The sequence below is a fragment of the Ovis aries genome, chromosome 3 (genome assembly GCF_016772045.2).
Source record: "Ovis aries strain OAR_USU_Benz2616 breed Rambouillet chromosome 3, ARS-UI_Ramb_v3.0, whole genome shotgun sequence".
NCBI lineage: Eukaryota > Metazoa > Chordata > Mammalia > Artiodactyla > Bovidae > Ovis > Ovis aries.
In genome coordinates, this window is record NC_056056.1 from 81,381,568 (window position 1) to 81,406,265 (window position 24,698).

General features: G+C 50.8%; 2 protein-coding genes across 12 annotated transcripts in view; one reads left to right on the plus strand and one right to left on the minus strand.

The window, feature by feature from the left end:
• Positions 1-327: 327 nt before the first annotated feature.
• OXER1 (oxoeicosanoid receptor 1) lies at positions 328-5,863 on the plus strand. Of its 2 annotated transcripts, XR_006059218.2 has the most exons (2): positions 328-3,610; positions 5,750-5,863. XR_006059218.2 is itself a non-coding variant. In XM_042246249.2 (1 exon), exon 1 carries the CDS (start codon positions 2,345-2,347, stop codon positions 3,479-3,481), a length of 1,137 nt encoding a protein of 378 aa, XP_042102183.1. In that variant the 5' UTR covers positions 328-2,344; the 3' UTR covers positions 3,482-4,194. The 2 variants fall into 2 exon arrangements, 1 of the variants encoding a protein (XP_042102183.1); XM_042246249.2 differs by lacking the exon at positions 5,750-5,863 and having other exon boundaries at positions 328-4,194.
• Positions 5,864-10,491: 4,628 nt separating this feature from the next.
• The window catches only part of MTA3 (metastasis associated 1 family member 3), a 218,123-nt gene continuing 203,916 nt past the window's right edge, over positions 10,492-24,698 (minus strand). For 4 of the 10 annotated variants that reach the window (XM_012172822.5, XM_004007292.6, XM_027966893.2 and 1 more), the window contains exon 17: positions 10,492-14,016. In XM_012172822.5, the coding sequence (XP_012028212.1) occupies positions 13,991-14,016 (26 nt within the window). In that variant the 3' untranslated portion in view covers positions 10,492-13,990. Of the gene's footprint in view, positions 22,994-24,698 lie in introns of all 10 variants that reach the window. The other 6 variants (XM_042246245.2, XM_042246244.2, XM_042246248.2 and 3 more) reach the window with 3 other exon arrangements.

Sequence of the window (24,698 nt, forward strand, 5' to 3'; positions counted from 1 at the left end):
TATGACTGTGTGTGTGGGGGTCTGGGCACCAGGAGACCATGGGCGTGTGGAAGGTCTGGGGTGGAGCCCCCTGCGTGTTTAGAGAAGTGCTCGCGCTGTGTGTGCCCCTCCATGCGTGCTCTATGCCTGTCCTGGGGGCACAGCTGAAGTCTCTTTCTCACTTTTTCTTTTTACATAACTTTAAGAAATAGCATCTGTTGAGGATTTTTCTCCCCAAGAACAGAAATGATTTGTGCTCATTGTAAAAAACGTAGAAATACACAAAAACACAAAATCCCCTGGGTGGAGTTAACCACGATTAATACATGAAGGTTGTGACGAGCCTCCGAGGGGCTTGGTGGTAGGGGGAGGGCCACCTGGCCCCCTCCCCCTGCTCTGCCCTCCCCCTGCTCCCCCCTCCCTATGTACAGGCCCCCGTGGGGCCCAGGAGTTTGGGAGTTGAGGATGCAGCAGTGGGTCGAGATGAATCATGGAAGCTGCAGCAGGAGATTGGGGTTCAGTATCCTGGGGCTTCAAGGAGAAGTCGACGAGGGGTCACTTGCTGGGGGAACTGAAGCTATGTCTGGATGAAACAAGTCCCTGGGTAGAGTCTAGGCTTCTTCTGGAAAACCTGGGTTTGAACCCTGCCTCCCCTATCCCTGCCTGCCAGCTAACTGCTTGGATCCCCTCCACTGACAGACCGGCAAAGGAGACCCTGACTTTGCTGAAAGACCCTGAGGGGTATCCAGACCTTCACCCACCATCCCTCTAGAGGACTTCCTCTCCTGCCACACTCTAGGGCAGTGACACGCTCCTCTGTACAGGAGCTGAGGAGGGAACATCAATGTCCCAAGAGGCACCCCCAGGCAGTGTGCCCAGATGGCCACACATCTAGGCCTCACAGTGTGCCTAGAAGGGCCCCCTAGTTCCAAGGATGTGTCTAATCCAAGACAGAAAATCATGAAAATTAGGTTCCCTGTTTTTCTGACCACCAACTCTGTGCCAGGGGATTTGCCAGAAGTTTTTACAGAAATGACTTCATTGAATCCTTACAACTGTCCAAGAAGGTGGTGGCACCACATTTTATAACTGAGGCTTAGACAGCTTTGGAAGGCAGGCAGTTCTGTTTCCAACCCAGGCTTGTCTGCATTCAAAGCTCAGGCTGGTGGTCCCACCACCCTACACCCTATCTGCCCTCAGCCTTGGCCAGTGGGAGCCCAGGGCAGGGGAGAGGCTTGTTGGGGTGTGTCTGGGGAGAGGGGCCGGCATCCACTGTCTGAAACCCCAAGACTCTAGACTGAGCTGGCAGCACGGGGCATCCTGCTAACCACAGCCATTTGGCACAGGGGCAGCGGGGCAGGGGAGGGGGAGTCAGATCGTGGAGCCTGGAACCACAGCCTTTCTTGGTGCTGTCCCATGTTACCCCATCTCTGCCCACAGGCCTGGCCCCATAGACTCATGGGAACACCACGCAGTGGGAGAGCAGGATTTAGACCTTGTCTGAAACCAGCCCTAGCCCCCTGCTCCCCTCTCTGCAGTGAATACTGGGTGATGGCCCGTCAAGTGGGATGAACAGTAGCAGGGCAACTCTAGGATTCTCAGGATCGTTCTGTTTGTGGGAGAAGCCCCCAGGTCCCCAGGGCATGGCAGTAAAACTTGGCAGGGGAGCCCTCTGCGCATGGGATGTACTTCATCATGGATGTGGACCTGGGACCATCACAGACTCTGGAAGTGTCAGGAATCTGAGAATCAGGACAGCAGGCTGTTCCTACTAGGCAGTGAGCACAACGGTCAAGGTGTCAACTGGACCCCCGCCTCCTTCTCCCAGGACATCTTGTTGGCTTCCCAGCCCTTGCTGCCAGAGTTGGTGGGGGCAGGGAGCCACCTAGTCTGTATCTGTGATGGGAGTGGGGTGGGGGCTCAGGGTGGCCTGCATGGTCTTCAGAGCTGTGAGTTGTCAGGACCAGCTCCTGCCTTCAGGCAAGCAAATGTCTGACCACTCAGGGCTGTAAACACACTCCCCAGCCACACCCCAGCAAGGCCTTCCTCCCGCTTCAGGGTTCCTCTGGGCCTCCACTCACCTTGCTGAGCCCTCATTCTGGTGTGCCAGAGGCAATGCAGATTCCAGTAGAGAGGCTGGTCACTCTCTACTCTGGGGAGGTGGAGAGGGAGGGAGAGCAGCAGGGTTCCTCTTCACTTGCAGTTGGAACACAGGGTGTTTCTTGGTGGCTGCAAGGATGATGATGAAACCCCCAGGATACTGAGTCATTGTGCTGGCCAGCTGATAGCGAGCACTGACCCCTGCAATTGCACAGGGGTCAGACAGCTGGAGAAACGTCTCTCAGGTCCACGGCCCAAGCAGCCCATGGGCTTTCCTAACCTGAGCCATCCCTCTCCCCTTCCTTCTCTCTCTCCCTCCTGGCTACCTCTCTCCCTCCCTTCCTCTCCCTCCTCCTCCTCTCCCTCTGCCCTGACCACTGCCTTGGGGTCACCTGGAGAGGCCACTGCTTCTTGCCACCCAGCCTCCTCCCCCATAGTGTCTGCCATCCTGGCGCCAGTCCTGGTTATGGAGTTTGTCCTGGGCCTGGTGGGGAACAGCCTGGCCTTCTTCATCTTCTGCTTGCGCACGAGGCCCTGGACGTCCAGCACCGTGTTCCTGGTCAGCCTGGTGGTGGCGGACTTCCTCCTGATCCTCAACCTGCCCCTTCGTGTGGATTACTACTTCCTCCATGAGACCTGGCGCTTCGGGGACACCGCCTGCAAAGTCAACCTGTTCATGATCGCCACCAACCGCACGGCCAGCGTGGTCTTCCTCACGGCCGTGGCACTCAACCGCTACTTGAAGGTGGCCTGGCCACACCACGCGCTGAGCAGGACCTCGGTTGGGGGCGCTGCCCGCATGGCTGGGGGTCTCTGGGGGTCACTCCTGCTCCTCAATGGGCACCTGCTCCTGACCACCCACTCCAGCCGGCCCTGCCTCAGTTACCAGCTGGGCACGAGACCCTCGGCCTCACTCATCTGGCACCAGGCCCTGTTCGTGGTGGAGTTCTTCCTGCCGCTGGCACTCATCCTCTTTGCCATCGTGAGCATCACACTCACCATCCGCCGCCGCGGCCTGGACGGGCAGGCGGGCCCACGACGGGCCGTGTGCGTCCTCGCCGCCGTGGTGGGAGTCTACACCGTCTGCTTCCTGCCTAGCGTGGTCTTCGGCGTCGCCTCCGTCGTGGCCTTCCGCCTGCGTGCCTGCCGTGCCCTGGATGTCTGCTCGCAGCTCTTCCACGGCTTCCTGGCCTTCACCTACCTCAACAGCGTGCTCGACCCCATGCTCTACTGTTTCTCCAGCCCCAGCTTCCTCCGCCAGGCGTGGGCCCTGCTGGGCCTCACCCAGGGCTGGCAAGGCTCAGACAGCGACAAAAGCACCCACCGTGCCGGGCACAGGTCGTGCTCTGGGAAGGTGGCAGCCACAAGGAAGCTGCAGGTGGACGTCTCGGAGGAGGACTGACCAGGAAGGCCCCTCCCAGAACTTGGACTCTGCTGCGGGTGCCTCAGGACGGAGGAATGCCTGGCTCTGGGCTGGAGGGCCAGCAAGGGTCCCTCAACCAACCAGACAAAGGACCTCTGCAGGAGCCAGGTGGGTGGCAGGGAGAGAAGAGGGTCTGGTCTTGGAGTCGTGTGTCTGATGTTGTGGGGATGATGTCCCGACAGCACAGAGCACCTTGGCAGGTGGAAACAGCCAGGGACTGCCAACTCAGCAGAGGGCCTCAGCTGCCTTGTCCCAGGTCAGAGCCAGGGATCTGTGAGAGCAGAAGTCTTGCTTTAGAAATTTTGTTGTTGTTCAGTTGCCAGGTCATGTCCAACTGTTTGTGACCCCATGGACTGCAGCACAGCAGGCTTCCCTGTCCTTCACTATCTCCCGGAGTGTGCTCGAACTCATGTGCATTGAGTTAGTGATGCCATCCAACCATCTCATCCTCTGTCACCCCCTTCTCCTGTTGCCCTCAATCTTTCCTAGAATCAGGGTCTTTTCTGAAATTGTACAGCTGTTTTTTCTATTATCTCCAATTGTTTTTTTTTTTTTCTGATACTAATAAACTTCCTTTTGAAAAATGCAAGCCTATCTCAACTGATCTAAGGAAAACTAGTAAGTATCTGCAGGTTCATCTGGCATCAGGAGGGTTCAAAGTGAGTTCCCCAAGAAGAAGGGACACTCTGGGGACAGAGTGGAGAAGCTGTCCAGGGCACCATCCTTCCACAGGAATCCTGGAGCCCCATATATCCTTAAAGTCAGAACACTCCCCGGGAGAGGTCCTCATGCTCCCAGGATTGGCGGCCCACCTGGATCTCCAGGAGGCCCCCACCTTGCTATCCTCTGGGACGATGTGGGGATCTTCAGCCTGGGAGGTTATCATCTCCACCCAGGTCAGGCTCTGGACCCCCTCCCCTGGCTTTCCTTAGCCCCAAGAACCCTCCCCTGGCCCTGGAACCTGTGGTGGCTGCTACCCACCTGGACAGGAAGGGGCCTCCGGTCACTAGAGCCAGCTCACCGCCCTCCCTCAGGACCAGAGCCATATTGCCCAACTCTCCTCCATCCTGTTCTATTCGATATGCCTGTGTCAGCGACTGAGACCATCTGGGCTAACCCATCTGTTGACCTGGGGCTCCCCAGGCACAAGGTGTGTACCTGGCATGAATTAAGGGTTTCTTTTGCGGGTAGGGCACGTGTAGTGGTTTTCCCTACTGTCCACAGTGGAAGTCATTTTGGGTGCATGGCTTTCAAGACTTCCAAAGGGCTATTCAGAGGTCACTAAAGCCCCAAATATGCCTCTCCTGAACCCCATGTGTCCCCAGCCCCAGCCATCTCAGGAGAATGAACATCTGCCCCCAGTATACACACCCTCTCCCCACCAAGGGGGACAGAAGGGCCTGGGATAGGTTCCCTACTCATCACCCCAGTCACGGACCCCTGGCCCTCAGATACAGGGTCTGACAATGGGGACAAGCCCCCTCTCCCCACCTGTTTTCATCCTCTCAGCCCAGCCCTCTGATATCATGGACAGGGATGCCCTTCCTCAGTTAAAAGTTTTCAAGAGTGGTGGTCAGGCCCAGGAGAGTCACCCATGTCCCAGGAGGGAGGCACATGGATGCCATATGGATGCTGTGGTGGGAGATAGAATGTGTCAGGCAGGGGGAGATGGCCTGGGGAACAAGTTGGGTGGGTATTAAAAGCCACCTCCTGGTGTGTCTCCATCCACTTTTCCCATTCCTGAAAACTCACCAACTACTGTCAGAAACCCACAGAGATACTGAGAACCCAAAAGTGATGGAAAGGGCTGAGTCACCTGGGTCCCTCCAAGGGACTCCTTGGGCATTTCTGCCCTACATGGACCCTGCTCCATTCCTCCGCTCTGCTGTTGCCTCTCACTATAGAGCCACTCCTAGGAACTCCCCACCTTGCCACCCTCTGCTGCCACGGGAAGGAGCTGGCCAACCTTGGCCTGAGATTCGTCATTTCTAAGTCAGACCAAATGCTCCGGAGTCTGGGATTTAAGCACTTTCTCGTGAAGCCCCCAGCTCCAGGGGGCATTAACATATACTGTGCTCTAAGTGAGCACCAGGCACCTTCCTTCCGGTACCATCTCTCCCCACGTTTGCACCTGTCTGGTTGCTGAGCGGTTCTAGTGGCCAACAGGGCTCTCTGTGCCTCCTTTTCCTTGGTCCTGCCTTCCCGGGACCCTTCCCTTCAACACCGCCATGCCTTCTCACCCCTTAGGAGCTGGGCTCACTCACCTGACTTCATCTAAGAGAAATGACCTGATGGTTCCTGTAGCCTGTCACTGCTGTCTCTTCCCCTCGAGGAGTCCCAGGTAGATGCTGATCACAAGGTTTGGGCCCACAACCCTGAATCTGCCCTGGATCCTCCCTGCCCCTCACCTTGAAGTTGATGACTGCTCTCCCCACTGACAAGGAACTCTCTAAAGGGGGTCTGGGTGTCCCCACAAGAGACAGAAGCAGGGCTTCAGGCTTCTTCTACAGTCTCCCTGCATGGAAGGACCCCTTGGTCCTAACCTTGGTCCCAACCCACAGTAAACCCCTCTCCTGGGCTTGGTTCTCCATCTGTGAAATGGGAACAGTGATCCTGGCCCTTGCTCAACTCCAGGGGTTGGAGATGGAAATACCCCATATGCTGAGCACTGAGAAAGTACTAGAGTTATTATGGGGGTGAAGGGAAGGGAAAGGGGGTAAGAAAGGACGGGGGAGGTGGGGAAGAGAGCACACTGTTGAAGGGCAGGGTTTTCTACAGATGGGAGCGTAGCCGCCACGGTGGTATAAGGTAGGCTGGGGACAGGCTGAGTAAAGACCCTATTTTCTGCATTTGGGCTCCAAGCAGCGTTTTGGTCCCTTGGGGTGGACTGCACTTTCCAGTGTACATGTTAAGCAGCACGTCTCGCTCCTTTCTCATGTGACCTGCTGACAGCTTAAGGGATGAAAAAATGGCTTCCATGACTTTACCCCAGGGACTCGTGTGCAGGGGGCAGGCAGGCATGATGGGGCTCACAGGCCTGAAGCCACTCATCAAGCATTTGCTAGGCACACACCATGGCCCAGACCTTAAGCCACAAAGGCAGATGATATGCCTCTGACCTTGAGTGCCCTCAGGCCAAGCCTGGGAGAGACAGACCCGCAAATGGATCAGAGGCAACCCAAGCCAGCGGGATCCCAAGGAAGTAACACACCAACGACAGCAGACAGCACAGGCTTGGGGTGGGAGTGCCGGGAGTGAGGGGGTGCGTGTGGGCTGAACGGGGAGGATGAGGAAAGGAGCTAAGGGAACACATCCACGGCAGAGGGAAGGGCGTGAACCAGGGCACGGAGCTGCGAGAGGAGCCGGTGGGCCTGGGGAGGGTGAGGGGAGCAATGAGCCAAGGGAGCGGGAAGCCTAGGGATGGAGTTAGGAGACAGCAGGAGAGGCGGGCTGGGCCCTGCAGGCTCAGGACAGTCCAGCAGGAAAGCAAGTGTGTGCGAGGTTTTCAAGAAGTCGACGATGATCAGCCTTGCTACTTTTCCGTTTTGGCTGGGTCTTCAACGCTACACTCGGGCTTTTTCTAGCTGCAGCGAGCGTGGGGCTATCCTCTAGTTGCAGGGCACAGACTTCTGATTGCAGTGGCTCCTCTTGTGGAGCATGGGCTCTAGGGCATGGGCTCAGTAGTTACGGCTCATGGGCTTAGGTGCTCAAAGGATTTCAGAATCTTCCTGGACTAGGGACCGAACCTGTGTCTCCTGCATTGGCGGATGAATTCTTAACCCACTGAACCACCAGGGAAACCCGGGTCTTACATTTTGATCAGTTACTCTGCTGACAGTGTGGACAGCCTCGTGAGGGGTAAGGGAAGACAACCTGAGTAGGAAACAGTCTGTGTTCCAGGCAAGGGCAGTGGCAGACAGGACACAGGTACAGAGGCACAGCCCAGGTCGGGAAGAGATGACTGTGGATGATGGGTGGAGAGTGCACACTGAAGAAACAGGGGCGGCAGCAGGTTCAGAGGAGAAGATACAGTTAAGACAAGTTGGAGGAGCTTGGAGGACCTGCAGGCAAATAAGTACAGCAGCGCGTTTAGGGCTGGAAACAGCATTTCAGACTCTTGTTGCTAACGGGAGCTGACCTCTTACAGGGAATGGATGAGGTCACCTGGGGAAGAGTGAAGAGGACAAAGAACCATCCTTTAAAAAAAAAAATCCCAAGTAAAGGACACACAAAGGAAGACCCAGTGAAATGCCCAGAAGAAACCTTTAAATAGGAAGAAAATCAGGAATGCAGCAATTTCAAAAAGAGCATGAAAGAAGTAAAAAAAAAAAAAAAGGAATATCCTAGAGCCATCTTTTATGAGGGTAAAAGCCGAACATAAAATACCCAGACAGGCTGCACAGTACCTCAGTATTTTCAAAAGTCCTAATTGCATGCTGAAGAAAGCTGATGTGAGAACCAATGTGTGTGTCTGACACTGTCTGGTCAAGCTTCCTGTACTGACACTCTGGATTAACACAGCATGGTCTGTGCTATTAAAAATAGCTTTTCGAGAAGTGATAGGTTATCATCTGCATAAAATTTAATTATATGCAAAATGTTCCATATTGGTTATGGATCCATACATATGTAGTCATTGTATAAAATCATACACTGGGTTGAGAAACACCAAATTAAGGAAAGTGCTCTCTTCTAAAACGGAGGAACATGGAAAGGCAGTACACAGGGGACTACTATTCTGAAATTTATCTTTGTAAAAAATCCTGGGAAATGGCTCTAAGTGATATCTGAATGTGGCTCAGTGTTGCTCTGGGTAGAGAATAAAGGAGAGAGTGCAATGAAGAATAACAGAGACAAGTAACATGATGGCAACCATGTCGAGTGCTCAAGAAAGCTCAAAGAGGGTGACCGCAAGACGGGCTGGATGTGGCAATTAGGAGGTCTCTGGTGACCTTTCCACGGCAATCTCAGTGGGTGGCTGGGGTGGGGCAGAATGGAAGCGATAAAGGACTGTACTGTGTTGAGAAATTAATGAGACTTCAAGAAATGGACAAGTCTTTCCTCTTTAAACAAGTTTGCTTTAAAGGGAGATAAGACAAGAGCTTCAGGCAAAGCCGAGAGAGGACCTGTGGTGGTTCGCCTGTTTTGTTCTGTTGACTGGATGGGGAAGTTTAAGTGGCCTGAGAAGGGAGAGAGGGTGAAGATGAGGGCAGCGGGCAGAGGATGATGACAGAGCAATAACAAACACTGTCCCAGGCCCCATGCGAAGCACTTTACACACACTAATTTAGTTAGTTCTGTGAGGTACATACTATGATCCCATCTTACAGATGAATAAACTGAGACACAGAGAGGTTGAGTAACTTGCCCACGGTGATCCAGTAGTAAGTGGCAGTCTGGCCTGAGTCAGGACACTCTACTGCAAGCCTCTAAGGAGGTGGGGGCCAGGAAACGATCCAACATGTGGGTTCTCCAGAGGCTGAAGAGCACTTCCACGGGCTAGTGGAAGGTCCTGCAGCGAAAGGGGAACACAGGTGAAGGGATTCTTAGAAGACTTGGCCCTCAGTGGGTGAGAGCTTCAGGGGTAACCAAGGGTTAGAACAGCTGGTTCTGGGAATAAGAAAACAAGCTCCTAAAGGACATATAAATGGGCCAGCTCAGCAAGCAGCCCAGAGAGGCCTGGTGAGGGGGGCGCTCACATCTCTGGGGTGGTCCCTGCAGGCTAAATGGTTTCCTCCAGTGACCCCCTGCAGTTAGTCCAGGAGCAAGAGCAGAACAAATGGAAACCTCTTAAGAAGTCTGGCTATAAAAACCCAGTCCTGGCAATGGATCTTCAGGCTCAGCCCTTGAAAGACAGGGCACATGACACTCTATTGGTGAGCTTCTAGAAAGAGGGAGACACTTGAGTCAGGATTAAACCTTAATAAAAAGACACCAAGAACCAGGGCGTTAGGGATTTCACAGCGACGGGGCTGCCGGCTTGCACTCTGAGGGCCCCTCTGCTTCCACAGAGCCCGCCCTGCGGCATCCGGCCTTGCTGAGCCCGCTTCTCTCGGGACTTCTGCAAGGACCGGCAGGGCCCTGCCTCTTCTACAACCTTTTCCAGGGTCCTGTAACCTGGCGCATGGATGTCTTGCTTCTCTAATGAAACTCTTGAAGGAATTCAATGTCTTTTTTTTTTTTAACCTCTCTCTCAAATCTCAGCAAACAAGGGTTGCAAACAGGCACACTACAAACACAGGCTGGAGGCGCCCAGGGAGCCTACAACGATGGCCCCAGTACAGCCACTGAGGCAGAGTCTACACTGTAGTCAAACCAGTAAAATACTCAACAGAGAGTAATTTCTACCAAGCTGGTTTCACACTCGGGGGCCTGGGAAACACTGAAGGATGCTGGGCATTCAGATCAGGCTCCCGATGCCTTTTAGGGCAACTCAGACATGTTGGTTTCCAGCTCTCAGAGCTGAGGAGGGCTGGATGTAGAAGAGGGTGCTGGTCTTCATCTGTGTCACCTGCAGCTCTTGCACCCACCTCACTGGCACGGGAGCCTTCCCGTCAACCCCCTGGATGGAGTGCAGCACACTCCCTTAGCTCACCGTGGGAGCGGCCCCGCACTCGTCCCCGCCACCTGGCTCCAGCACAGCAGTGCGAAAGGGATTGATGGAGAGAGGTCTGCCTGCGGCTTCTCCCACCTCCAGGCCTAGGGGACACAGGGTCAAAGCCACCCCTGGTGCAGCTCAGCCTCGTGAAACCGCCATGTCCTCAGGCTATGGTTTATGAGAGTGCAGAAGAAAGTGCCAACCTTGGGGAAAGGCCTCTGAGCACCTACCTCCGTGTAGCTGGGGCGGGGATGTCAGACTAATGGGCCTGGCCCCAGGGCCACACGGGGAGGAAGCACCTAGGGCTGGGGGCTGGGGTGGGGGGCCTGCCCCTGCGCCCAGCCTTATAGCTGAGCCACTGTCCCAGCAAAGGGCAGCATAAAACCAGGCAGAATTTCTAGAAGTTTATTGGAAACAGGATACAAATTGATCAGTGGATGACATCTACTTACAGACAGACCACTCTGTAACAGCACACGCTCAATGAATTATCCTGGGGAAACACTCATGACCACTGATGCGTGGTCTGGGTGGGTGTTCTCCAGCAGGGAAACCAGAGACTGGGGGAAGAGGAATGGGCCAGGGTGGACAGAAAACTGGGACACAGCCTCCCTGAGGGGAAAGGCGAGGTGGGGCTGCTGAATGAGTAAATTCCCCCAGAGAACTGGGATAACTGTTATGAATAAAACCCCTCCCCCACCTCCCCAAAGCACTTTCCTCCCAAGGAGAGTGAAGAGAACCTACAGAAACCCACCAGGGCAGCTACCTCCACCTCCACTCACCCGGGTCCTAGGACAGCACGGGGAATCCACAGTGGGCCTGGACATGCCAGAGAGAGGGCCAGGGCCACGCGTGTCCTGGGACTGCTTGGCCTCTGACCTACCACTCGCCTTCCCCTGCTCTGCTCTGGGGACTGACTGCAGGGGCCTGACTGCAGTTGGCCTGTCCCCAGCTCCCAGGTCAGCTGGCTTCCAGCTGCATTTAGCTAACGCAGAAATCTGGAAGGCATGGGGAAGGGAGAAGCCAGGCTGTTTGTGCTCCCGCTTTGCCTGGGGTGGGGTGTGGGGGCGTATGTTTCTGGCAGGGCCCAGGTCTCCTCATGGCTTCAGCTCCCACCACATAGCCCTCTGCAGACCCAGGCTCCACCCAGTGTCCTGACCCCCAGGATCTGGTCCCACCAGCTCTGTCGTTCCCCGTTTCCGGTTACCCCTCAGTGGCATCTCAGGTCTTCTTATTTCTCAGTTAAACAATTTCCTGGATTAAAACCCCTCTGTTTTAAATATATATACTTTTCTGGTTTTCTTGGTTGGATGCTGACTGATAGAAACCAGGCTGTGGACAAGGCAGAATCATGAAAGGCAAGCTGAAAGCAGTTGGGGCCTCTCCTGCACCACCTCAGGGTGGGCGGGCGATGACGGGGGAGGACGACTCTCGGGCTTCAGTGTCCTTATCCGAGGGTGCACCGCAGCCCTGGGCACGTCTGCTGGGAAACGTGCAAATGGGCGTTGCATGTCACCCCACAAGCTTGCTGCTCACAGTGCTGACATGCCACTGACACCCACAGCAGTGACACCATGGCCCCAAGAAAGGGGGGCGGCCGGGAGGTCCTCTCGGCACCAACTGCTCATTTGGCAAAGAGAGATGCTAGAGGCTCCTTGGCATCCATCCTCCAGTCCCTGAAGGTTCAGTGCTGGGGGTACTTTCCCGAGATGAAGTGGGAGCCTGAGGCCTTAGCCAGCAACCTTCCTACAGGAGGGTGGGGCTGCAGAACTGGGAGTTTTCACCACACAGTGAAGGGAGAGCTGTCAGAGTGCGCCTGTCCCACAGCAAAGCATGGACTGGAGCCGGCCTGGGCCTCCCTGTTCTTCCTGCAGCCCTGGCCTGGCCCCAGTCTCCAAAGCTCCTTGCCTGGGGAAGGAGGGCCTCTCCCCAACAAGCTGGCAGAAAAGTCACGGGCAGCTAATGGCTCCTTTAACCACAAGTCATGGTTCCATGTGGGTCAGGAGAGGACAGGGAGAAGGTGAAGGAATCATTCCACGATCTGTATCCATCGCACAGCAAATCCAGGGCAGGGCATGGGGATACAGCTTGGTTGCATCTCTTTCTTTAGAAGACGTGGCGCATGGCTGGTGAGGCAAGAGCCGGCTGCCTTCTCTCTCCCTGGGGCTTTACAGAAGAAGCTTCTCTGTGGGACCCTGAGGGCAATGACTGCCCCCCGACCCGGCTCACTGAGACCCACTCATGGGGCCCCAAGCCAAAACCTGGAACAGCTCCAAGAGCTGGCAGTGGTGAGAATGTCCCGGGGATCATCCCTCAAACACTAAGACGAGAACCAACCCCTCCTGGGGAGAGAAGCCACAGTGCCTGCGAGGCTGGAAAAGGAAAAGGCAGCTTGTGCTCTGAGCATCACCCTCAGTGATCACGCATCACGTCCTCTGCTGAGCTGAGCCCAGCCTGCGACGACCAGACATCTGGAGCATCATGGTCATCGTAGGGAAACCTCACTCTGCCTGGGGCGGGGGGCACTCAGCTCACTCAGAGCCACTCTGTCCTGCAAGCAGCTGGCCGTTTGAGGCACCTGCTGTCAGCCACCCAGCTGTCTCCCGGCCGCACGCCCCAGGGACCACAGGGAGGCCACACTCCCACTGTCTTTCACGGTGCTGTGACCCTGTGCCCTGCAGCCTGTCCCTGCAAACAAAGGCAGGGAAGCAGCAGATTCACATCTGCTTGGGGAGCAAACGGGGCATTAAGGTTTTCCTGTCCCCGCAGCTGTGTACACACAGTGGCAGAGTGGCCCACCTGTGACGCCAGCAGGGCCTGTACCAGGGCAGACAGCAGAAACAGGGTCACAGACAGGTCTCCTGGAGTCTAGGCACAGGTGCTCACAGAAACGGCTGGGTTGCCAAGGTGGTGGAGGCAGGGCTTCCACACAGACTCACCTGCAAACACAGCTCTCTCACTTCACCCTTACAGGCCACACAGACTCCACCTGCTTAAAATTAACCTGGATGAATGAGAGTCCTAGAAGGACCAACCTGGCTGCAGCAGCTGGTTTGGCTGTGAAAGAACAGGGCAGGACATGAGAGCTGGTCACCATGATACACATGCTCAGCTCACGTTAATATCTGCTCTCGCTGGACTGCCTGGGACTAAGCAGAACCAAGAGAATGCCAGCCTCTTTCCAACAACAAAGCACGGATGATATAAAGAGTCCACAGGCTTCCCAAAGATGATTTGCTTATCTTTTGTCAGAACCACAGGTAATTCTGGACCTGGGAGGGATGGAGGTAGGGGGACAAATACAGGATGCAGGAGGTGGAGGACAAAATTTCCCCACTAAAAAAATGGGGAATGAAGCCTACTGAGAAAACGCCGAGGGACAGTGACAGCTGGGATGGGGGGGAACATCCTGAACTACATCAACATTGGCACATTTCTTAAGAAAAATCCATTTAGAAACATGCCGTATCCCTCGAGTCCACACTGACACAGCCGGCGACAGAGAGAAGCTGGCACATGCAGGGCGGCAGTGGCTCTGAGCCTGCAGCAGCCCCACTGCCCCGGAGCCGCGGTGCCCAGGGTTCAGAGCACCGGAGAAGGAGGTCTCGGAGTAGCTCCCCCAGCCCCTCAATTCCCCAGGCAGGTCCCGTTCTGGGGCAGCGAGGTCTCTAGAGGAAAGCAAGGGGACACTGATTCACAAGAGGAGATGCAGCTTCGGGGACGGGTGTTCCTGCAGTCTCTTCCCCGGCCTGGTCAAGGCTCCGTGGGGTGCACGAGGAGGTCTCCCCCGGGATACGCTGGGAATGGGGCTGCCTCCTTCCCAGGCATGGCTATGGACATCAGCAGGACAGTGTAGCAAGTCTTGGATTATAGGATTAAACAGCAATAGCTCAGTCTGACACGCAGCATGTGAGTTCTGGAAAAGGAAAGAAACAGGGTCGAAGTTAGGTGCTGACGGCAGAGGCAAAGGGAGAGGAAGGATGGATCAGACCTCCCACCACCATCATCACAGCCTTCAAGGAAAGGAGGCTGGGTACTGATTCAAATAACGCTCACAATGTCGTTGAGGGGTGGACCAAAGGAAAGTTTAACTGAGGCCACGAAAATCTGTGAGTGACACTGAGGTATCTTGAAAGCTGGAGTTGGGAAGGGCAGGTGCAGTGGTCAGCAGCCAGGCAGGCAAGTGCTGACATGCATACCGGAGCAACGTCGTGGAACCTCTCTGACCGGACGCTAGGGAATGGGGAACGCAACAGGCCTACAGGAGGCATGCCCTGATCTCAGGTACCCATAATTAATCATACGGTGCAGGCACTCGGAAGCTAGGGACGTATTTTTCCGTAGGAGGGGAGTGACCCCAAACACCCACTGTGTCACAATGCCCCTCCTTCCCGGTGCCTCCACTTCCCCCTCAAACCTTCAGCTCTCCTGCTCCAGAGCTGTGCATCTAGAGACTCTCAAGGGAAACAGGGGAATGAGAGGCAGAAGTGCCGGCCAACTAGATTGGCACCATCTGGTGTCACCCAGTAGCTTGTGAAAACTTTTGCTTGTTTACTAGCTAAGTGGCTAGGAGGGAACTGGGGGGTGTCTGCTGAGACGGGATCAGGGGCTCGGGCCAAGGCAGGGCCTGGATACTCTCTCTGGTCACACGCTCTGCAACCAGGAGAAGACATGGGGTTAGGGGACAGGGACGCTCACCTTCACAGCTTCCCTCCATCCTGAGGAAGGGCTGCAGGATAGAGCACAGCCGCACCTTCACTTCATGAGCCTTTCTAGAATGGGGAGATATATGCACACAGCCTGGTATTGGAGAGGGCTCAGCAAGTATGTGTCCAATTAAAACCCAGCCAGTTCAGTTCAGGACTGGGCTAAGCTGTTTTGTTCCATAGGTTATGGAACAAGCTTTCACCAGAACCTTGTGAGGGTAAGCAAGGTTAGGAGCTTGCTCAAGGCCACATGGCGAGTAAGTTGAGGAGTCAGGATTTGAACTCAGATCTTCTTAATTTAGGTAGAGTTTTTCCTGCTACTCTAAGCTGCCCCATTCTCCATCCATCCCAGTGAGAGCACACGGCTCTCTTCAGTGTCTAAATTGCGGGTTTTATGTGTGTCAGTATCACCAGTATTTCTCAGAAGCCTCTCTCCTTTTATGTGTGTGTGCTGGGGGAGAGGTGGCGGGCGGGGGCAACTCTGCCATTCATTTATCCACCCACCTATGGAATTAAGCCATCTGCCAGAAGAGTCACTTGTAAATAGCTCCCAAAGTTTCTGGCCTACCATGGTAAATTGTGCTTTCTTCTATTTGCGCTAAACTTACCTGCTCCAGGCTTGAGAGCAAACCTCTCCTCCCACCAGCTCAGGATCTGGCACCCAGGTTCACACCTGCTTTCTCCACACTGGCCATGGTTTTAAGCTGAGATATGGCACCTCTTGCATTCTGGGCTGAAGCATCCCAGTGCTTACCACCTGTGCTTGCAACACCAACATGTCTCCCTGCTCAAAGCTTCCTCAGCCCCACTGCATTTCCTCGAAGCAGGGAACCAGAGCCACGTGAAGGGTCCCAGATGCACAGGGCCCCAGAAAGAGATCAGCGCCCATTCTCAGGTCTCCTTCCTGGATGATGTAGCCCAGATCATTTCGGTTTACACTTATAAATAAATTATCATATGCATCAATCTACATTTGCTATACTAACTCCAATTTATAAGCACTTATTATTTTTACAAAAATTTCCCTTTTGCTTTGACTATTAATAAGTACTTGAAGTGCTTCCCTGGTGACTCACATGGTAAAGAATCTACCTGCAAAGCAGGAGACGTGGGTTCGATCCCTGGGTTGGGAAGATCTGCTGGAGAAAGGAATGGCAACCACTCCAGTATTCTTGCCTGGTAAATTCCATGGACAGAGGGACCTAGTGGACTGCAGTCCACAGAGTCGCAAAGAGTTAGACACAACTGAGCAATTCACACAAACACACACACACACACACACAAGTACTTCAAGTCCCTGAACTTGGAGGTTCTTTACTCTAACCAACTGCTGCAACAGAAACAATCTTTTTTGTTTTGTTTTGTTTTGTTTTTTAAGGTTTCCAGCTACCAGTATCTGAGTTAATTTCTTTCTCTTCTGAAACCCAGAGGAGAAACCACCATCAGGATTCTGGAGTCTGGAAAACAGATAAACAAGTGATAACAGCCCACGCATTCAAGAAAGCCAAACCTGAAGCTGGCAGTGTGAAAAGCTGCGAGTCCAGTGTGCACAAAATAGCTCAGGAATGGATACCAGACACCTCGAGGGGGGCAGGGGAGGGGAGACTGCAGCAGAGATCAGTTGAAGGCTGAGGTTGCTGGACTCCTAGAAGCGCTCCTGACTCCACACCCCTCAGCAGCTGCCCACCTCCCACAGGTCTGGTTAGTTATTCTCTAAAGAGGACCAAATAGGGGGTTGCAGGCCTAGGGAGCACAAGGCGCCAAGCAGGGCTGCCAGTCCCCAAACTGAGGGATCACGTGAGCATATATTCACTGAATGGTAAGACCTCCAGCCTTCTTCCCCTTGAGCTTCCAGAAAGCAGGTAGCCAAAACTTTATCCTCTGAAAAAGAGACTATGCTGTGGTCTGAATGTTTGTGTCCCCACAAAATTTATATGTTGAAGTCCTAATGCCCAATATGACAGCATTAGAATTCAGAACCTTTGGGAAGTGCTTAGGTCATGAGGGCATAACCCTTATGAATGGGACTGCTGTGCTGTGCTCAGTCATGTCCAACTCTTTGCAACCCCATGGACTGTAGCCCGACAGGCTCCTCTGCTCATGAAACTTTCCAGGCAAGAATACTGTAATAGGCAGACTTCCAGGTGGTCCAGTGGTTAAGACTTTGCCTTCCAATGCAGGGGGTACAGGTTCCATCCCTGGTTAGGGAGCCAAGATCCCACATGCCTTGCAGCCAAAAAAACAAACAGAAGCAATATTGTAACAAATTCAATAAAGACTTAAAAAAAAAAAAAAAAAAAGAATGCTGTAATAGGGTGCCATTTCCTACTCAAGGGGATCTTTGCGACCCAGGGGTAAAACCCCTGTCTGTGTCTGCTGCATTGGCAGATGGATTCTTTGCCACTAGCAGCTCCTAGGAAGCTCACGAGTGGGATTAATGCTCTTATAAAAGAGACCCCACGTGCTCCCCAGTTCCTTTCATCATGTGATGACACAGCAAGAAGACAGCAGTCTGCAACCCAGAACAGGCCCTTCATCAGAAGCCAGTTATGCTGGCACCCTGGTCATGGGCTTCCCTGCCTTTAGAACTGTAACAAATTTCTTTACAGATGGGTTTACAGTACCCATCTGTACTATTTTGTCACAGGAGCCTGAATGGACTAAGACAGATGGAAAGCATCTTTGGGAAATCTGCCCAGCCCACAGAAAGGACCTGAGGATACTGACCCTCGGGCCACTCAACAAGCAGCCTGGTCTGATATCCTTTCTGCGAGGTGCACTGCAGGCTGAAGCACAGAGCTTTCATCTGATTTTAGTTTCCTACTCTTAAACACTATTACACAACCAAAGGTCATCAGGAAGATACCTCTAACACAAACGTTAGAGACCAAAACAGAGGAAAATGCAAATTGGAAGAAATGGATTATTCATGGAGAAGAAAACTCAAGAAACAGAAACCATTATCATTAATATCCTCAGACAGGTAAGGAAAGATACAGTGTCCACAAGACACAAACAGTATAGTATTTCAAAATAAATTGAGAGAACCAACAGAGTTGGCAGGGAGCCTGGAGAAGGACTGAAGAGTTCTGCTTCCTATTGTCGTTGTCCAGTCATTCAATTGTGTCCACCATTTTGCGACCCCTTGGACTACAGCATGCCAGGCTTCCCTGTCCTTCACCATCTCCCAGAGCTTGCTCTAATTCATGTCCATTGAATCAGTGATGCCATGCAACCATCTCATCCCCTGTCGTCCCCTTCTCCTCCTGCCCTCAATCTTTCCCAGCATCAGGGGCTTTTCCAATGAGTCGGTTCTTCACATCCAAGTGGTGTGAGCCAAAGTAGTGGAGCTTCAGCTTCAGCATCAGTCCTCCCAATGAATATTCAAGGTTGGTTTTCTTTAGGATTGACTGGTTTGATCTCCTTGCTGTCTAAGAGACTCTCAAGAGTCATCTCCAGCACCACCGTTCAAAAGCTCAATTCTTCTGCTTCCTATAATGGTGGGCTAATTGATATTGGGTTAACCCTCCAGCCAAAAACAGTGATAAATTCTATATAAAATATAAAAGCAAGTGTTTGAAGATAGTGGAGAGCAACCAAAATCAAGCATAAACTGGAAGAGAGATGACTTGAAAAAAGGCGAGACTAGGTGAGATTCACTGTTAACAGTACCCCTGTGAGCAGTTCCATGCCGTACAAGAGGGATATGGTTCCAGCAGAAAGCTGCAGTCTGACTGAGCTAAGGAATCAGGAACAGATCAGAGTTCAAGGCTGCCAATACAGCTGGAAATTGAGGGAAGAGATCCTAAAAGGAAGGACACAGGTAAGGGGGAGTCCCCAGATCAACATACACACTCCTCTCAAATCACTGGCCAATTTCAGAACTGCTCACACACAAAATGAGACTCCAAGGAGCCCACCGGAAAGGTTAAAAGAGGCTAAGCAACAACCTCAGCAGCTGTCCAGTGCTGGGAAGACAGAGTTCAGAATTCAAATTCTACCAAGTTAGAAGGACAGGGCAAACAACTTGGTCTTTCCACTGAAATCTCATGGAACTAGGAGCATAACTGAAATAGACAAGCCCTAATAAAGCCAAGTGGTGCTAGTGGTAAAGAGCCCTCCTACCAATGCAGGAGGCTTAAGAGGTGACCATCAAATTTAATTGCTTGCTTGAATACTCTACAGAAAAACAAAACCAAAAAACTCCATTGAGGAAAATAACAGAATCCTGAGTCTCCACAACTTATCATCCACACTGACCAGTACTCATTAAAAACTGTTAGACCTGGGAAACAGGAAAATGCAACCCATAATCAAAAGAAAAAAACAGTCAGTAGAAGATGATTAATGGATGATTCAGTTGTTAGAATTAGCAGATATGGACTTAAAATATTTACTATGTCTTAAAAATACATTGGAAAAGATGGACGTGTGGGGGACAATATGGTATATTTTAGGAGAAATATCAAAGACCTAAATGGGAATTCTAAAACTGAAAAATACAAAATATGAAATGAATAATTCATTGGATGGATTAACAGAAGATTCAATACTGCTGAAAAAATAATCAGTGAACTTGTAGATCTCCAAACACTATTCAAACTGACAAATAAAGAGTAAATACTGCCTGACTCCATTTAATAAAATTCTAGAAAATGTAACCTAATCTGTGGTGCTAAAAAGCAGATCAGCAGCTGCCTGGGATGACGTGGGGGTGCTAGGGAGGACAAGAGGGCCAATTATAAAGGAGCAAGAAAATTTTTGAGGGTGACAGTCAAGTTTATTATCTTGATTATGGTGATGGCTCCTGGTATGTGTGTGTGTGTATGTTAAACTTATCAAGTTGAATATTTAAATATGTATAATTTACTGAATGTCAATCATGCCTCAGTAAAGCTGTTTTTAAATTAAATGATAATGGAAAATAGCTTTATAAGGTATTTAAAATATGTGCTAGAACAACCTGCGCTGACTTTAGAGATGCGTTAAGAATCATTATATTCGGAGTTTACTAAAACTAGAAACATTTTCCAGTTTTAGTTTTTCAATTCATTTAAAAAACTAAAAACAAAGGAGAAAGAAAACTGGCACATTCATTTTAATACCAGACAAAATAGAGGAATATTAACAGAAGTAAAAAGGATCATTTCCTAGTGATAAAAAGGTCAAAAAGACATAAAAAAGTCCAACGACATATATATCCAATAACAATTTCAAAATTACATGAAGTAAAAATTGGCAACTTTTAGGGAGAAATTAGACAAGCCTGGTTGGAATATAAAGTAGGGTAGAGTAGTACTCTGCAGAAAGTAGAGTAAAAAGACACAGGGGAAGAAAACTGGAGGAAAACAAGAAGAAAATCAGAAAGCAATGTAGGAGGTCCAGTATCCAGTACCTTGATCCTTTTTCCTGCTGTCTGGTCCCAGATACCTTAAATGTAACCGCCCTGTTTCCCCAGGACTCACTCATGGCCTTGCTCAACAACTGCCCCCAAAGAGCTCTTGTAGGCACTCAGTGAAGCTGCAACCAGACCATCGTGGGAAGGGTCTTTGCACACATCTTAGGGAGCTCATCTAACAAAGCTGCCTCCAAGCTTGTTCCTCAGTTTTACATCAGTGACTTTTCATATTCATGTATATGTAAATAGTTGCAGATAAAAATAAATATTTGGTTGAGGGAGGAAAATGCTATATGTTATAACTCAGATGTTTTCTGAGCTTAGAGAGTGCTCAGTCACCTGGAAGGGAAAACAAGAAACACTGAATGAAAATAATGAGCAAGGCTGGGAAGCTTAACAAGAACCCAGTGGGAGTTTCCCAATCAAGGAGGCTGAGAGTAATCCTCTGGAGTCATTGCCCTGGGGGCTCTGCAGAGTCAGAAGACCTCTCCTCACTTCTTCACCAGGATCTGAAGAGACTGGGCAGGGGGATGCCTACATCAGCTGGCTTCTGGAGTTGGGCTTCACTTTCCTGGGGCATCTAGATCTAATGCTGACATCCCGCTGGCTTTCACAAAACCAGCATCAAGGAGCCGTGGACTGCTCCTCAGGTGAATGAGTCCACTCTCTGCTGAGGAAGATTCGCTTCTCAGGGACGAAGCTCCCTCCCTCTGCTGACTTCCTCCCTCTCCTTCCCCAAGCATCTACCATTACCCCTCAAAATAGGGACTGTTTTTCAGTCGGAGGTTTACTTCCTTTCTCAGAGGTTCCCCCTCTACGTCACTGAGGATGGGAGCTCACAGGGATAGGCTGGTTACAAAGGTTTCCTTGCATGACCCTTGAAGGTAAACAGACTTACTGAGGGAGCCAGAGCTGGTTCTCACAGCCGTTGACCTCTGAGTAACTACCAAGGACTTGGGTCTCTCTTCTAAAATCTCCATATTGCTGGTGGTGGTTTAGTTGCTAAGTCGTGTCTGACTCTTGTGACCCCGTGGGCTGTAGCCTGCCAAGCTCCTCGGTCCATGAGATTCTCCAGGCAAGAATACTGCAGTGGGTTGCCATTTCCTTCTCCAGGGGATCTTACCAACCCAGGAAATCAAACCAGGGTCTCCTGCATTGCAGGCAGATTCTTTACTGACTGAGCTACAAGGGAAGCCCCCCATATTGCTGAAAGGGTCTTAAACCTAGACCACTTATAGGCTCACACACTAGCATTTTCCTCAGGGGCAGGATAGAAGAGTATTCTCTGGGAGAAACTGTGATATTTACTAGTAAACCCAGCAATGGACCCTGAGGTGGCCAGTTTGCCATCCTTCCAGAATACACCAAAACACCAAGGTACTGATTACTCACACTTGAGGTACTTGGGCTGGTCTTCCTTCAGAACCCCTACTCCTATGTGAGAGAACATCCGCTGCCCTCACATAATGCTTTAACCGTCCTGAAACTCTCCAGATACATTAATCTATAACTGCTTCACGTTCAATAAACTGGGCCCATAATAATCCATTATAAAAACTGAAGAAAAAAAGAAACTCGAAGGTCCTTTAATATATTTAATCAGGTTTTAACATTATAGCTTGAGAACAGAAGACCAGAGGTGAGTCCAGGAGCACTCAACGTTCTTCCATAAAAAAAATATTTCAGAAGATTCGAAAAAAACCATAGTCTTTTGAAATGACATAAAAATGTTTGACAGAAGGCAGCCCGGGCCTAAGCATGCCTAGGAGTGCCATCAGTTGCTCCCGGCAGCCTATTTTTATCGGGATTTGTGAAGACAGCAGATGCATTTCCAGAGCTCTCTCACTGGTACAATGGCCTCACCTCCACCCATTTCCCAGGGTGGGAAGCAAACAGTTGGAACTCTTGAATCATTGATTTCAGAAGTAAGTCATCAAAAGGACAGTCTTCACTCACATACCAGATCACAGTATTATACTTAGAGGCATCCCCATCAGATACCCCCTTCATTGCATAAAGACATTGAGAAATGATATTACTCAACGCAGCAAACAAATAAGAAAGATAACAACCTGCGGTATACTCACAAACCTCAAGGGAAATAAGCCAGAAGAGAGCAGATTAAAAAGAAGTTTATTGTACAATTCATCATTTCCTTGGCTCACATGCCCTGACTCTGTCCCACTGAAAACTCACCTCTCTTCTGAGCCTGCTGCTTTGGTTTTACTGACACACTGAGTCCTGTTTCCGTAGTACCCCTGGGACAAAAGCCATGCCATCTCAGAAGAAGGTTAAGAGCACCTCCAGCTGACGCTCCCTTGGTCTGCGTGACTATACAGCAGAAGCTGTTCTCAAAGCTCCGCATGCGATAAAGATGGAGACACAGTAGGAAGTCCCCGTGTGCCTGTGCAGTGCAATGGAAGCTCTGCTGATACACCAACACACAAACATCTGAGCCTAGGCAGGGAGGCGGTCCTGGGGCATCTCTTGAAATACCTGTACAGTCCTGGAGTCCTTTCTGACTCAGCCTTCACTCTGAGAAAGATTTCGCTGTCTCAGGATGATGCTGTTCTATCCCCTTTGCTCTATGGCCTCTAATCACAGGAACCCACAGGAAGCTAAATGAGCCCTCTTTATAAACTAAATTTTATCTTTAATGCTTTTCTAAATAACTTAAACAAGGGCAGTTTTTCTTTATAAATACTGGCCCTGTCTATGTGCAAATATACACTGGAACATATCCATTTACCTTTAAGCAAATCCAAGAGTCATCATTTTGAGAATCATACCTTTAGGTAAGAAATGAACGTAGTTATAAGGAAAGCATTGACATTATTCATATACAATTCACATATGACTATAAAAACTTTGATTGGTAACTTAAGTTTTCAAAATAAAACAATAACGGCTCTTCTTTAAAGGAGGAGATGAAATCTTCATGTTATGTGTGCGTGCTCAGTCGTGCCCAACTCTCTTGCCACCCCATGGTCTGTAACCAACCAGGCTCCCCTGTCCAGGAGATTTCCCAGGCAAGATGCTGGAGTGGGTAACTATTTCCTACTCCAGGGTAACACTTAATGAACACTCACTATGTGTCAGAGTCGATCCTGGAAATATAACTGAAACACATCTCACTTTTAGGTGATTGTGGGTTTTCTCTATTTCTTTTTTCTCCCCTCTCTCTGACACTAATATAGCTCCTACCCCTAAGTTCCAGAAAAAGGAGGAAGCAGCATACAGGCAGAGGAGCTGTGCAGAAGCAAGAGACAGAGCTGACGGCTTTGCTTATAGTTCACAATCTGAGCAAAGAAAAATGCCCTCTATGTTCCTCCCCATGTTTACAAATACAAACCCAGCTTTGGTACACACACAAAAAAACAGAAACGTCTCCCAGGTACGTGCTGTACTCAACACACAGATCAGGGATCCTTATTCACCCAGCGGAAACAACCTTAGATTTGGGGTTTAAAATCTCATCTCTGCTAATTGCTAGCAGGGTGACTTTGGGCAAATCCCTTCACCTCTTTCAACCTGGGATTTTCTATTATTAAAATGAGGGTTAAAACATCTGCCTCATAAAGTGTTTGGAAGACCGAGTGGTATAAAGCAGGTGAAATTTTTTAATCATTATAACAACTCAGTTAAGGCAAATGAAATCTGTATTTTACAGAAGAGAAGAAAAAAAATGGTTATGGAAACCAAATGATTTACCCAAAGCCACACAGGAAATTATCAGAGATGCTAGCAATTTGTCCCATCTCACTCCAAACAGTCAGATGTTCTTTTTTCCACGGCAGAGACAAATCCCATTTCCCCTGCTGCCCTCCCTTTGGGGCTCCCAGACATGGAAAGTAAGGCCTCTTCTCTCCCCACTGGTCTTAGGGCCTTGTGTTCTCACAGCCCCTGGAGTTCCCCAAGTCAGCTGAATGTGGTAGGCGTCTGGCTTGCTGGCAATAAGACTGTCATCTCTAAGTCAGAAAAGGGGGCAGGATTTGGAAAGCACTCTGATGACATGTGGCCACCACTGGAACTACAGCCTGACAACAAAGACTAAAATAAAGGGACATTGATATGGATCTGGGTAGGTCTGCACTGACTCCAAAATATGAGGCTTTTTATGTGTGCAGGTTTTGTTTTCACCCTTAGAATCTAAGTTCCATTAGGACAGTCACAGAGGTCTGTGGGTGGCTGGGTACCATGGGTTAAGAAGATACAGAATGCTGACTCCCAGGCCCTAGTCACACCAGGACCTTTAAGGGGCCAAGGCCAGGTGAAAGACAGTGACTTTCAGAAGATAAGAAGAAGCTGCCCACTAGTGTTGGTTTTTTTTTTTTTTAAATGTCAGGTAAAAAACTGCCATGAGTTTGAGCAAGCTCTGGGAGTTGGTGATGGACAGGGAAGCCTGGTGTGCTGCAGTCCATGGGGTCGCAAAAAAGTTGGACATGACTGAGCAACTGAACTGAAAAAACTGTCTACCAGCAGAATTCAGAGACT